We start from the raw sequence: 14,407 nt of genomic DNA, 5'->3' as shown, positions 1-14,407 counted from the left end.
TTGTGGTCACCTTGCAAGTAATACATGTATACCTACATTTAAATTGATTTGTTATATATACATGGATATGTACTCTGTATGAATCTCTATTTCATATATCTGCTTAAATTTCACGTTTCCACATTTTCATTCAACTTTCCATTACTGACATAGTCATCTATTTTTTGTAGAGTTACAAATCAACAATTTTCTGCCTGAATTAGACCCAAGAACTGATGATTCATAGAATTGCTGATGTAGGACATCTAACATAGTGTATTCTTGTATGTGATTACATCCCTGTGGAAACAAGCTTCATTAACATCTTGCATCAATATGTTATCATGCTTACTTGTAGAAAACTAGTTAAATACAAACAACATTAAAATCAAAATCAAACAGACTTAAATTAGTCATGCCAGATGGCATCTTCATCATCAAGCAAATTTCAGAAAGTCTTTTTTTATTTCTCGTCAGTATTATTGGTGATTACAAATATGTACACAGACTTTAAAAATTAAATTGAAGTTTTTTTAATTAAAGCCTAAGACTGATTGTGAAGAATTATTTGATCATTAATTATATTTTAAACAACCTCTTGTGGTCTATGAAAGATACTTTTACTATCTGCTGACAGCCTTGGGCCAGCTGGGAAATGAAATTATTCAAGGAGTTCCTCAAACAGAGGTACATAATGCGGAAGAGAGGAAATCCCCACAAACAAGACAGCTTTGTGGACTCCAAACCTTACTCTGTACGTGGTGTAAGTTTACTGTGATGCTCACAATAAATACTAGTTTTTGAAAGTAATACTTCTCCAGCTGGGCAGGTAGAAACAACATTCTTAATGAGCAAATGGTATCAAAAACTTACTAATAATTATCAAGGAAAAAGTGTGGATATGTAAATTCAAGCTCTCACTATAAATCAGTTTTAAGGAAGGAGTTGTTCTCATACATCTTCATAGTAGCCTCATCCATCCATATGCAGATTAACATATCATAGATGGTTACATTGCCTTTCAGTCAGTTGTCATTCATCGTTGAGAGATTCATGAAACTGAACTGTTAAATGGCTGTAACAGAGATATAAATGTTCATCATATTAGTTAACAATATAAACATTGAAAAAGAAAAATATATACGGTAAAAAACATCACATTTCATTAATTCTTAAAGGAGACCACAAAGCTTTTATTTTCACAGTAAGTATTACGTGCACATAATATTTGTCATTTTCGTCTGTGAAGTGCATTTATAAAAGTAACATGTTAATCAGTTCCACTAAAAGAAAGAAACACTACAGATGCATTGCCTATCCGCTGTGGAGGCCTGAGTAACGTCGTGAAACTCTGCTGAGATTATGCACGAAGAAGCCATGTAAAACATTGGCCTGGGGACAAATCTCCAGTTACCCTCTTCATGTCTTTCCGGAGGCCATGTATGAAATTATTCCAGAATTATCCCTACATGTGCACATCTTAATTAGAATGCTGAAAATCATACAAGTAAAACAGCTGTACATTGAATATTTTGGACGACAACTGAGTTACATTAGAACTTTGAAAGACAAAAATAGCATAGGGAGTGGGGAATACAGTTAATTATTTTTGCTCATATCATTTCTGGCCACCATTTAAAAACGGAACAAACTCATTGGTAACTAATAGAAATGCGAACATAAATTTTGTTCAAGTACCCATTTTATGTCTTAATCTCAGGCTTCAGAGCACAGCATGAAGTGACACAGCTGCTGTGCGAGCTGAGCCTACAGGCAGGTGTGAAAGCTGGCAAAAAGGAGGTTGCCATAGTTCTTGTGGCTGCTCCTATCGTGCTTAAGCTATTAGTGATACACCGTATTGTTTTATTGGCTGGACTTTGTCTTTCTGCCATACAAACCTTTCGTTAGCAAAGTGCGTTTCAAAGAAATGTATTACATTTTTTCTTAATCTGTTGCTCTGCGTCTCTGTAGTGCTGTTGGTCCGATTTCTGTCATATTGGAGCACAGAGAGATAAGGTCTGGAGAGTATAAAGGGACATGCTGAGAATGAAAGTTTTGAAAGTTCACCTGAGCACATTAGGGAGTTTTTGCAACCTTAAATTGCCATAGTCATATATGTATCCTTGAGTAGTCATTCAAAGCTGAAGCACCAGAACAAGGTTAAAAAGTACAGAGCCATTTAAAATTTTTGAAAGATTAAAAGTGGTTGGCCCAGTAGGTGAAGCTCCTGGACCCTGTATTTTACAGTATGCAAGAGATTTCAACCATTCAGTTAATTGGTGTCCCAAGAAATGGAGTCTAAAAGAGTATGGATCGTAAAACTGACAAAAATTTTAAAACATTTGAATTCCAGGTTTAGGAGTAGGGATTCAAAGTTTAAAATTGGAGCTCTAAGTTTAAAATTTGGGGCCCCAACTTTCATATGAGCGTGTTTGGCAAAAATTTTCACTGTGTAAAAGGCTAAGTAAAATTCTTAATATAATTTTGAATAATGTCTATTTATAATTTTGAGTAATTTATTTTTTCATATTATTTGTGAAAAACAAAGAGGACTATACCTGTAGCCAAAGTTGTGTATTTACTAATGAGAAATAAGTATAAAAATCATGAAGGGATTTAATCTCTTCTGGAATATGGGAGTATGTAAAGTTGATACGTGTAAATGTAAAACAGAACTCTGGTCTTTGTTATATTTCTAATAAGATTGGGATCAAAATGCAGTTTGATAAACACACTTCAAGATACTTGATACGTTCACACGTCTTGTTGTATGTATATGTTCACTGTAGCTGATGACAAAACATGCAATGTGTGCAAAGCTCTCAGCATTCCTAGACTATAAGGTCTGGCACAGTTACACTGTATTGTGGTTACGGGTAATTCTTTCAAGTGCAAATAACAACCACACTGTTGACATCATATGTTTAACATGTTAAGTGGTAAACAGCTATTCTGTATTAGGGGAATGGCCTTATGCTGTTCAGATTATTTTAATTTACTGTCACTTCTTGAATCAGTCAGATTGTGCGGTGTTTTTGGCATGATATATTTCCGATGGAGCACAAGGTACATATTATGGCTGTCTGCTATAAGGAATCATCCTTGGTGACACTGTTAATAAAACCAAGAAAACTAATTATATCAGGCAATTTATTTTAATTATGGCAGACTGAAAGATGGTCCCTGATTGTGTGTTTGGAATCTGGCATGTGTATCATACTAGTAGGTTTCATTGACCTTGTTGATATTAAGGCCATATGGTTTGGTCTAAACATTCAGGGGTTTGCCAACTTCTAACAAATAAGCTGTTATGAAGGTGAAATGGTCAAGCAGGGTTTGTGTGCTACAGTGTATCACACTAGCCTGAGCTTTCACCTGACCCCAAAATATAATTGTCTCACAGTTGGCCTTTTGTGTTTTGCCAGAGATTGTCTGTAATAATGAACAATTATATGTAGGCAGGACACCAGCATGGTCAGATGTTACCCAGTTCCAAGTTTTCATCTTAGTCAGGTATAATTTACATATACATATATTTGTAATTGGTGCATGCTCTGACTTTAAGATTTGGTAAATTAGCAGATGTACAATGTAGTCAACTTCTGCTAGAAATGTGGTTTATGTGGTACTTTTCATCTTAGGAACATTATGTTTAAGAAATGGTTGGAGGAATATGAATGGCAGTAAAGGACATACACATTGTTATAGCTCTTCATTTATAGTTTTGCTTACCCATATCATTATTATAGATTATCTGATGTATGTTTGCATCTATTCTGAGCTATAGCCAATTCATATTGTGTTCATCAAGTCAAATGTCGCACTGTTGAATATATGATACCAAAAACAGGGTACTTTTCAGGTACTGCAACTAGCAGAAACAGCAAGCCTTGTGTGAGTGTTCACGTACAAATAAGCAGTCAAAGAGAGACAGCTGTAGAAGAAGAAATGCAGGAGATAGCTTTATGTCTAAGCATGTAATATATGTTTTTGTATGCATTATGTGTTTTTACATACATACAGCATAATAGTATGTATATATTTAGCATGTTGTACTTGTTAAATGGTATGACAAGAAAATGAACTCTTTGGATCATTTATTTTTGGGAAAGTGTCATGGATTCATATGAAATGATGGATCTCATGTTGACTACATGTAGATAAGTGCAGTCATTATCTAAGGATTGACAACGTTTTTGTTATGCGTCCTCTGATATTGGTATGTGATCAAGTTGATATCTTCCACATACTCAAAACAGGAAAAAGCCGACTTGCATCATTCTGAAGAAGGTAGTGAAATACTCAGTGTGTTTGACCTGAAATGGGATTATTATTGGGCTAATCCTGGCCACATGGGCCAAGTTTTTGGATAGACGTGGTCTAAAACTGGTCACTTTTGTTTTCCATAAATACTTTCACATGTAGGTGAGCTATTGAGGGTGAGAAATTTTGGTACATGTATCTCCGTTTGTTTCCTTTCCACAGGCATATCTGGTCAGGGAGCTTTTTATGTTTCTGTTGTGAATTGCAATTGTATTTTGTAGCAAGAGAAGGCAAAGAAGAGAAATGAAGAGTACAATGAATTTTTGAGAGAAAAAGAGAGGGCTAGAAACAAAAAAAGCAGACTTGGGAGCTTGTAAGTTGTTTTTATTGACTGGGGTGACTGGTGTGTTCTTATATTGTTTAGTCTGTGATGCTCATGTTGGGAATGGATATTTTAACCTTCTGCACATCTTGATGTTTGTTTGCAGTGTGATGTTAATGCACATGTCCATGTTTTGCTGTGTATCTAACGTGTGATTTTTTGGGGAATCGATTGTCTATGTTATTTGATATTGGAGGTTACCAGTCTTCCATGATCATGTAATTATGTGACATTAAGTTCATCATGCTTACTATCTTCAACCTTTTCAACCAGAAAGGCACTTTTTCCAGTGGAATTTATGCATACAGTTGTTATGAAAATGAAACTAAAAATGATTTTCTTGTGTCATTAAAGGTGCAAGCTTCATAAAACTGTGCAAATTATTTCAGTACACCCCATAGTTCTCTCAGAATGTTTCAAAATATTGGTTACAGAGATGGTTGAAAAGGTTGAAGAATTACCATACTTTGTGCCCAATCAGTCTTACATATTATCATGCCCATGCAGTCCTAAATGTTTTCTGGTAGCAATAATTTCTGTTGTGGTGGGAGTTACTGTACTAATCCTGATGTTTTTTTTACCCCTGTGATGGTATGTGTGGTATTTAAGCCTGTCGTGCATACATGCAGGCTCATTTATGTAGTGTTGAGAATTATTGTTTCAATCTGCAGGTTTTAAAGGCTGATTTATGTAGTGTTTGAAACTGATGCTTCAACCTTGATGTTTTTCTAATACACCAGTGATGATGTGTGTGGTTATTAAACCTGGCATGCACAGGCTAATTTTTTTTTTTTGTTGGAAATTGATGTTTTATTTTTGATGTTTTCTTACTCCCGTGGTGTACTATTCAGGCCTAATATGCTCTGGCTAATTAATGTAGTTTTGGGATTTGGCACTTCAGTCTTCATGTATTTTAGACTTTTATCATGATATATATTGTATTCATGCCTTACAGTGCACATTGTGCTTTATTTATGAATATTGTCACTGTTGTGTAAGGTACAGTTGTATGGTATTGTTATACCTCCATTACTGCTGAGCCATATTTGATGAAACTTTATACATTTGCAAGGATTCACTGACATATACATATACAATGACATACATGTACATGTACCATAAACCTGATTAAAAACATGTAATGACTAGCGCAACTGACCATTGGCATATTTATTCAGGGCTGAGTTCATATTTCATATCTCCAAAGTACAGAATAAAAGTATAGTTTTACCATTCACTGTATTTCTTTAATGTCAAGCATAAACAAACTGAAATATTATCCATCACTTGTGGTATAAGACCTGGGGCAAGCATTTCTGAATTTTGATGGAAATATTCTTCTTGATGGTACATGTTTTTTTCAAGTACAAGTTTGTCCCTATTTTACCTGCTCATAGGACATTTTATATTGCAATGTTGTTTACCACATTGCATCATTATCATGATAATTGCCAAAAATTGGATTTATTGTTATAATTTTTTTCCATAATAATATGACTTATTTGTACTTTTCAGAAACATGAAGGAAGAAACCCAGAACTGTCCAGAAGGCAGCAGGTAAGCTAGGACTTTATTGTTGTTCATATGTAATTGAAGTATATTCGCGAACAATTCTGAGGGTGATGAAACTGTTGCCTTTGTTGCATCCCATGTCAGATAAGCCTGCAGTTTTAAAGTCAAAGACAGCAACTGACTAATGTTTATGTCTGCTGAAAGACTACCATTGACATAATATCATAAACCGGCCTCTAAATATTTTTTTAGATTTTTTTTACAACCCAATGAAAGTTTAGTGAAACTTCGTCTTGACACAGCTTCAGCATGTCTCCATTATTGAGAGCAAGGTGACGTCACCTTTACCCTAGCTTGCTAAAGTATTTTCTGTATAATAATCTTAGCAGTAGCCAAGTTGTGGACTTCAGCAATGAAGTACTTGGAAAATACTTGGAAATTGGACGTATTGGAAGAATATTTCTTCCACCGCTTGAACTGTTGATACAGTAGGCCTTCTGTATCATTTAGAAGGAACTCTAGTGACCCTGTTTAAATGGCCCAGCTACAGTTACATGGCCTGGGTATTCCTGGTTCCTGGTTGTAGCCTCTGGAAGGCTCGTGCTGGAGATTGCGATTTACAAAATTAGAATAGGAGTTTTGTACAACTAGATTCATGCTCAATTCTGAAAGAAATAATAATAAATCTAACCACAACTGATGCTGATCTAAGCATTCAAATGTTGCTGTATTTTATGCTTCAGTTTTCTAGGGGTAGCTTCTAAGGTGAAAGCAGTGCTGACCTACATTTAGTTATTGCGGATGTCAGAGAAAGCATCTTGGCTTTAACACTGTGATTCATTAATTTTACTGCATTTTATAAAAGAAAACAGGAAAAAACATCCCTTGTATACAAGAAAGCCGAAGGAGCAAAATTTAAATTTTTTGGTTGTAATAAATTCAGAAAAAAAATTATATCTTAAAGATTTCTTTAATTTTAAGCATTGTCCAGTGACTGTTTTCTCATGCACATAAACCTGCTACCGTGAGACATAAGTTGTGCTGTTGATATTAGCATGGTATAGTGACAACGGGAAATGGGAAACTCGGGGAGTTACACGGACGGTCCAAACGACAGTATAAGGCATCGTTTTCTTCTGTGATGTTGCAGTGCGTGTGTATTTCATATATGTTTTATGAGCACACATACACTGATAATTGTGACGTAATAAGGGAAAGAGCAAATGGGTTCACAACGTTGGACCGTCTTGATAGAATTTGGAAGGAGTTTTCCTAGTCCCCCATTATATTAGTGTCATGCTTGTGGATTTTATATAAATTAAAATGTCAAATCTGGTAAAAAATGACAAAGTACCACATGCATCGTATGTAATTGTACAGAGCTAACAGGTGGTTTTAAGGGGAAATTTTACACCTGCAGCTGTCTTCTCTTATGTAGTGACAGACATTTTTCCCATTGTTCTGAGCTTTATCATTTACATAGGGTCTGTGCTACATGCTCTAGACGACAAATGTTAATTAATTTTTTTTGTCTCTGGAATGCTCCATGAATGTACTTATTGATTTGACAGACTCATTATTATGGTACCATTCCTGGCCTTGCACAAAGTAGGTCTGCCGAAGTAAGTACAGTGATATTGCATACAGAAATCATAATATGACTAGACATGCATTAGTAGATATATATATATATAGGTTTTTGTAATCAGTTTGAAATTCATAGGATTTTGCTATGACTAAAAATAAAAATTTTTTACTGGACAAAGAGAAAAATTTAGTGATATAGATATTCAGTAATGTTACTCATGTGTTGTGTCTGTGTGCAGAATAGAAATACTAAAATGTGCACCACATGCATATGCATATGAACTGAATTTAACAGCTAAGTTATATGTCTGGATTACTGTATGTTAATGTAAGGGAAAGCAACGTAAACGTGATCTTAATCGAGAATACCGAGAGGTGGTACGAGTGATGAACATGTCAGATGAGGAAAGCGAAGAACCTGACGTGAAGCCATACACTGTGAGTGTTGAATTAAAACAGCTGTAGTGATAGCTAGTGATGTAATTGTTGCTGCCAAAGTAGAACCATCCTGCATATTAAACCACTGCTGAAAGAACTTTAATTCATATCTACATAGTACCAGAACTGAAGTTATTGTATCTACAGTGTAGTATGGTAACATCATTAGAATTGTCCTTAACCAATTAAGCTGTGTAACACCTCAAACAGACTAGCTTACTGACATGAAGCTGTGGCTATAGTAGAACTATGCTTAACCAATACTAAAGGAGTTGTGACTTGCAAGTAGATGGCGTTGAATGAATTTTCTGTATTATTTACAACATCAATGTCAGCTGACATGCATTTAGATAATGCTCTACAATGTAACTACATGTAGATGTTTATACTTGATCACACCCTTAGGAATCAAGAAATAGATTTACACTGGCTGCCGTATAACTGCACTGAACCAAAGATAGAGGATCCCTAGCTGATTACATCTGATGTAAATTTACATGTAGATGATGACCTACAAATATTTCAATTCTTAACCACAAAAAGGTGAACAGTTTGCTGATGTTTGTCTGATGCTTTAGAATAAAAATGTCTTTGACTGCACCAAAAGGAAGCCATAGATTTACTTACTTATTTGATTTTGGCTTAATGCCAGTTTTATGGGTGAAGGAAATTGTGCTGCCTGGGGAAAACTGCCTAGCTTTTGCAAGTTATTAACTAACTTTGTCACATGTTAGACTGCCACAAGATGGCCGCTTCTTATCACAAACAATGCGAATCGTGGTATAGACACATTACCTATCCCAGATGTGTTTGAATCCGCATCTTATGGAAGGCAAGTGCTTCTAACTACTTGGGGACCCCCCCCCCCCCCCCCCCCCGCCCCAAACCTTAAGAGTTAATGGTCTTACTGCTGTTGTATAACTGTAACACATGCTAAGAGATGTAGCTCTTAAAGCTACTGTAAAACTACACTAAACCAAATCTAGAGGAACCTCAGAAACCAACAGAACAAAATGAAAATATAGAATTGAAAGTGCTTGTGTCAGAAAAAGAAATCTTGTATTCATTTTTTTTTTTTTGGCAAAAAACCATTCTGAAAAACAAAAACAAGTCTATAAAACTATTTTGTTATGGTCAGACAGACGAAGTGTATAAATTTAGTGGGGTGCTGACACTGGACTTAAAATACAATACTTAAAAATACACACACACACAAATGTACATGCATGTACATGTACTATGACACCAAAATATGGCCTCCAGTTTTGGACTTTTTTTTTTGAAGATTGTTTGTTACTGAACTGATACAAAACAGTTCAAAACTTTTGATCCTTTCTTTATTTCGTCACAGTTTATCGATGTATGTGTGCTCATAAAGCATACATGACATACACAAGCACTGCAACTTCACAGAAGAAAATGATGTGTTCTACTGCGTTTAGGACCTTTTGTGTAGCTGGTCTTTGATTCTCCCATTAAATTATTGTCCTGTTTGAGACTTGAACAGTTTTTAGGACACAAGTTAAAAACAGTTTATTGTATTTAATTCAAATTTGATAGGTACCATCAACATAGCAAGTTGCAGATCAGGTTGTATAAGGACTACACTCCATTGCATAAAATTCTTGTAGCATTTATCATGTGCTTATCCTAAATTGATTACATTACTATAGTAATTTTCGGGCATCTTGACATTTATTAACTCTGAATAAAAGATTTGCACATTGATTACGGCTGGGAAGGTTACAGTGACTGCTAGCTGTCAAATGTCAAATTGCACTGCATAAAGTTTGATGTGTTCCAGTAACCTGTCAGAGCTTAGTTATATATGTGTAACGCCAATCTTCATTTAAAGAAAGTGTGTTTTGTGAAGCAAAAAATATTCTTCAGAAGGCTTTCCTAATCGTAGAACATGTTCACAGCTTAAACATTTGTTTAAATTAGAAATTGACAATAATAAGGTTTTGTTGTCAGTTCAATGTTGTGCTATTTATATCAGTGGACAGAAGTTCAGCCAGAGTGTACATGGTGAATGTTCACTGTGCAGTAATGCTATTCAAAAGTCCATGGGCATTCATGTAGGTCACACCTCCTAAAAGTTCCCTTTATAAGGTAGGGCTTTCCAGACATTGAACTCGGCCATTCTACTTGTTCTTTATCATTGTGTGTACATGATAGCTCTGTACACACATGGACTAACTGCTGACGTATATACTTGTATCTTTACTTCCATGTTTGGGGTTTGTTATGGTGTGTAAACAGCAATGCAGATATGATACAGCATTGCTCTATGGACAGCTGAATTTATGATTTCACTGTAATGAGAATGTGTGTTTGATTTTGAGGCAGTGTTGTGAAGGAGCTTTGATTCTATGGTTTTTAAAGTGAATACTTTTTCATCTAGCTATAATTCTACTTGTACAGGGTGCCACTACAAATATATACTGTATGGAGCAAATTAAGCTATCCAGGAGATTTTACTTGGTTACCTGCAATGTTTATGGAACAATTTGTCCTGGAAACCTGAGTGAGTGGGATAATGTGACAGTTTCAGTTGTATTGTTTCATGGATGCCACATTGTGCTTGCTTCAGGAGACCTCCTATGTGGATCTTATTCATTGATTTTTTCTGACATTTAAGGAAGATAAACAAGATTCAGCAATCGTACAAATGTAATCACAAAACTGGACGGAACATTTGTGGCATTGTGTTGAAGAAATTCATTCTGGTGTTAATCTCCTGAATCTTGTGTCAGTTCCCTCTTGAAACCATTTGTAACAAACTCAACAAAAGGAGCTTAATCTTTGTTAAGTGAAGTGATGTAATGCAGAAGGAAACAACTTGAACTGAATGTGTCTAGTTAAACCTTTCAACGGATTGTTAAACTCTATTGGAGTGTATTAACAGTTTTAATAGTACAGTGTACATGGGGGTTCTATGGGAGTCCTAGACACTATGACAAATCAGTGCATGGTTGGATTTTGATGCATTCATTTAAATATGCCACTGGAAAACTTTTTAACATATATTTGTTGAATCAGTCTGTCTCTGTTATGATAACAAACAGAGCAGATTAATGCCTGAGAGAAGTGAATTAATGAGCTGTGATTAGTCCACAACGAGGGATGATACTCCCTGGGTTAGACACCCCTCCCACAATTTATACCCCCAGGTCTAAGTATGGACGCAGACACCAGAAGGCCACCAAAGCCCTGTGGCAGATCAAGAATCAGCCATGGCTTTTTGCCCGTAGAATCAATCAGGTTTGTTGTACTAGAACTAGAAGTTGTGGTTTAATGAAAACTACCAAATTCCTCTTGCCTGTGAGGATTTCAGTTGTAACATATTATAGAGATGACATACTGTTAACTGTATTAGATCACCTTTTTGGTCTTTACTAATATATAAATATAGACATTTCATTGGCTTGAAGGTACACTTTAGATCATTATATATGACCACATGTTGGTATTTTGCTAATTGTTTTGTACATGTACACTCACCAGTTGTCATTTTATGGGAATAATCATAGGTGAAATTACTATGCAAAATTAATGCATGTCCAGTGAGATAAGAGTTTACAAGGACAAGTATTATTTATATCTATTTATTCTTGCGTTCAGTATTTTATGCCGTGCCAAATATTTCAAATATATCACAGCTGCCAGCATTATGGTGGGAGGAAACCCACAATCCCCGGCAAGGTGGCTGGCAGACCAGCATTATTTATAGGTGACAGTAATAATGTTGAGGTCAGTGCGTTTCAAGAAGAAGCATTGATTGTGTTATAAAATTTCCTATTTAAGAAGGTAAAAAACAACAGTAAAATGCACATAATACAATGCACATAAGAGAATTACATCAGATTTACATGATCTTGGAGTTTTTATTGTTTGTTTATTTACATGTATTTGATTTTTGTTTTATAGCATCTTTAAAGAGACATATTACCGATGACAAAACATTTGTGCTTTTTTTTTTTAATGTCATCTACACAATGTTAGGACTTTCAGGTGTCTACTGACATGTGTCAAACTTTGAGTGGATAATCGAATGTTCAGTTTTATCCAAGTTTCCCTGCGATCATCCACTCTATCCGGTTGCTATATCTAGACACATGACAGAGGGCTTACCCGTTTTAACTGGGTTACCTCCCTTTGTTGTCTCAACGCTAGGAGATGTTTAGTGAACTTCAGATGTCAAACTAGTCCTTACATTGTTTTGGGTTGTAATTATGTGGCCTACCATGTAACTTAAGTTCTGCTGTAGAAAACATTTGGAATTGCAAATACTTTATAATGCATTATCGATAGAATGGAAGATCATATTTGGTGTACCAGACTTACAATTCTCTTTCATTCTATCATATTGTTTACATGTGTGATTCATGAGTGAATGTTGCATTGTGGGAATCTTTGCACTGCCTCATTTGCATGTTATGTTATTAGGCGGACAGCTCAGACGAGTGACGAAGTTTCCTTTCTACTTTTCTTAATTGAAATTTTAAGGAGTATATAGACCCAGGAGGTTTAGGAGTCTAATGCAACTCATTTTTGTATTTAGCTGAACCAACTAAAAAATTCTAAATTTCTTTCAGCCATATATCCCTTTAAGAATTGTTCGTTCGTACAAAGCATTTGTTATCTAATGCCCACCCTCAGGAGTAGGAGGGCTCTCTGACTTCATTTCTTTTGCTTCCAGGATTGAGAAATGTCAGTCAGCTTGGACTAGAAGTGTATAAGTGGATTTAAGCGCTTTTGTGTATGTTGTAGGGACATCTTGGACCAGATGAAAACAGTAGTTGGCTACAGAATGGGCCACCCTCTGCACCGCGAAAGGGTTGGGCCACACCCACATATGAGGAGATACTACAGAAGAAACAGCAAGAGGAGAACCGTTACAGGTCAGTATTGACAGGCAGAAATTCATTTTCACAAGGACAAGTATTATGGGCTTTTCAGATATGATACTTTTTGAAACCATCAACTGGCAGCAGATGTCCATTGCCAGTACATGAAAGCTGTTCCAAGTCAAGCGAATATGCAGGTAAGCATTCCAAATCGAAACTGCCAGGCAAATTTGAATTTTCAATTTATATGAATGTGTGAATGTGGGTCAGACCTGTCACAGTATTAATTGGAAGTTTTAAAGTTTATAAAGGTATATTGTTTGTGATTGACCCACTTATTCAGCTGTCTTATGTTAATGTTGAGTTTCAGTGACACTGATGTCATATCCACTGCTTGACCAAATCAGAGCCATTAACCTTATGGTTCCTGTTTATAGTGCTGTTTTAGTCATGTGGTGGAGGATGTGTTCTCAATTTCATTGAAATTGTGTTTTTCATAACCGAATGTTTTTGTTGAATGAGTATAAATCAAAAAAAGTCCTTAATAATCTCTCATTGCAAGCCAAAAATTTAACATGAAAACATTTATAATAGAACTTGTTTTTTTTTATTACCGGGGTATATTAGTCAAATGATGGTTCAGATAGTCACAGTGTTAAAAAGTGATGCGCCATCTCCACTGGCTGTTGCCAACAGAAAACTTCTGACCAATTGGACAAATGGCTAAGAATGGTTGTTATGATGTGGACAGAAGGAGATGTTTTGTTCTTGGTGCGAGATATGAAGACGCTGGATATATATGGATATATCCAGCGTCTTCATATCTTCATATCAAAAGATATGAAAGAAGCACAATTCTGACACAACACCGCTAATATGGAAACTGGGACAAAACATATTGAAAAAACATCTTTTTAAATCAGTCAATTCACCTGTAGGAATGTACTTCAGTTGTGTTTTAGGAATATACTGTGTGTATATTCTCCCACACTTTAATGATGCAGCTATGGTAAATTCATTTTTTTATTGCATGCACTTGAGCTTGTACAGTATCTGACAAAATAAAAACATGTACTATTCAAATTTCAAATGTTAAGGAATTTGTTGGTTTTTATTTCATCCAGCCTAATGTTTTTTTTATAAATTTTTTATTTGTTTTCTTAACACTGATATGATAAAGCAAAGAAATATGTTGAGTTAGTATGGATTGAAATTATTTGTACATGTATGTATGTGTATGGACCCTGAACAGACTGGTTTAGTGAAGTAGAATAATTATATAGAGGATAATTAATGCACAGTGAAAGTTGAATACCATATATATTTAAATAAAACGTTACTACATTAAAGGTTTTAACTGCAGGGAATCACTGACATGAGCCTGAGGAGACGTACA

General features: G+C 35.3%; 1 protein-coding gene across 6 annotated transcripts in view; it reads left to right on the top strand.

The window, feature by feature from the left end:
* Nucleotides 1-14,407, top strand: part of LOC135471796 (centrosome and spindle pole-associated protein 1-like) — a 57,191-nt gene that overhangs the window by 19,950 nt on the left and 22,834 nt on the right. For all 6 annotated transcript variants that reach the window (XM_064751146.1, XM_064751143.1, XM_064751145.1 and 3 more), the window contains 2 exons: nucleotides 6,140-6,181; nucleotides 12,935-13,065. In XM_064751146.1, the coding sequence (XP_064607216.1) occupies nucleotides 6,140-6,181; nucleotides 12,935-13,065 (173 nt within the window). The remainder of the gene's footprint in view (nucleotides 1-6,139; nucleotides 6,182-12,934; nucleotides 13,066-14,407) is intronic.

Source organism: Liolophura sinensis, chromosome 7 (genome assembly GCF_032854445.1).
Source record: "Liolophura sinensis isolate JHLJ2023 chromosome 7, CUHK_Ljap_v2, whole genome shotgun sequence".
In the NCBI taxonomy this organism is placed as follows: domain Eukaryota; kingdom Metazoa; phylum Mollusca; class Polyplacophora; order Chitonida; family Chitonidae; genus Liolophura; species Liolophura sinensis.
Note: the sequence above shows the minus strand (reverse complement) of the source record. Positions and strands in the feature narration are given on the sequence as shown.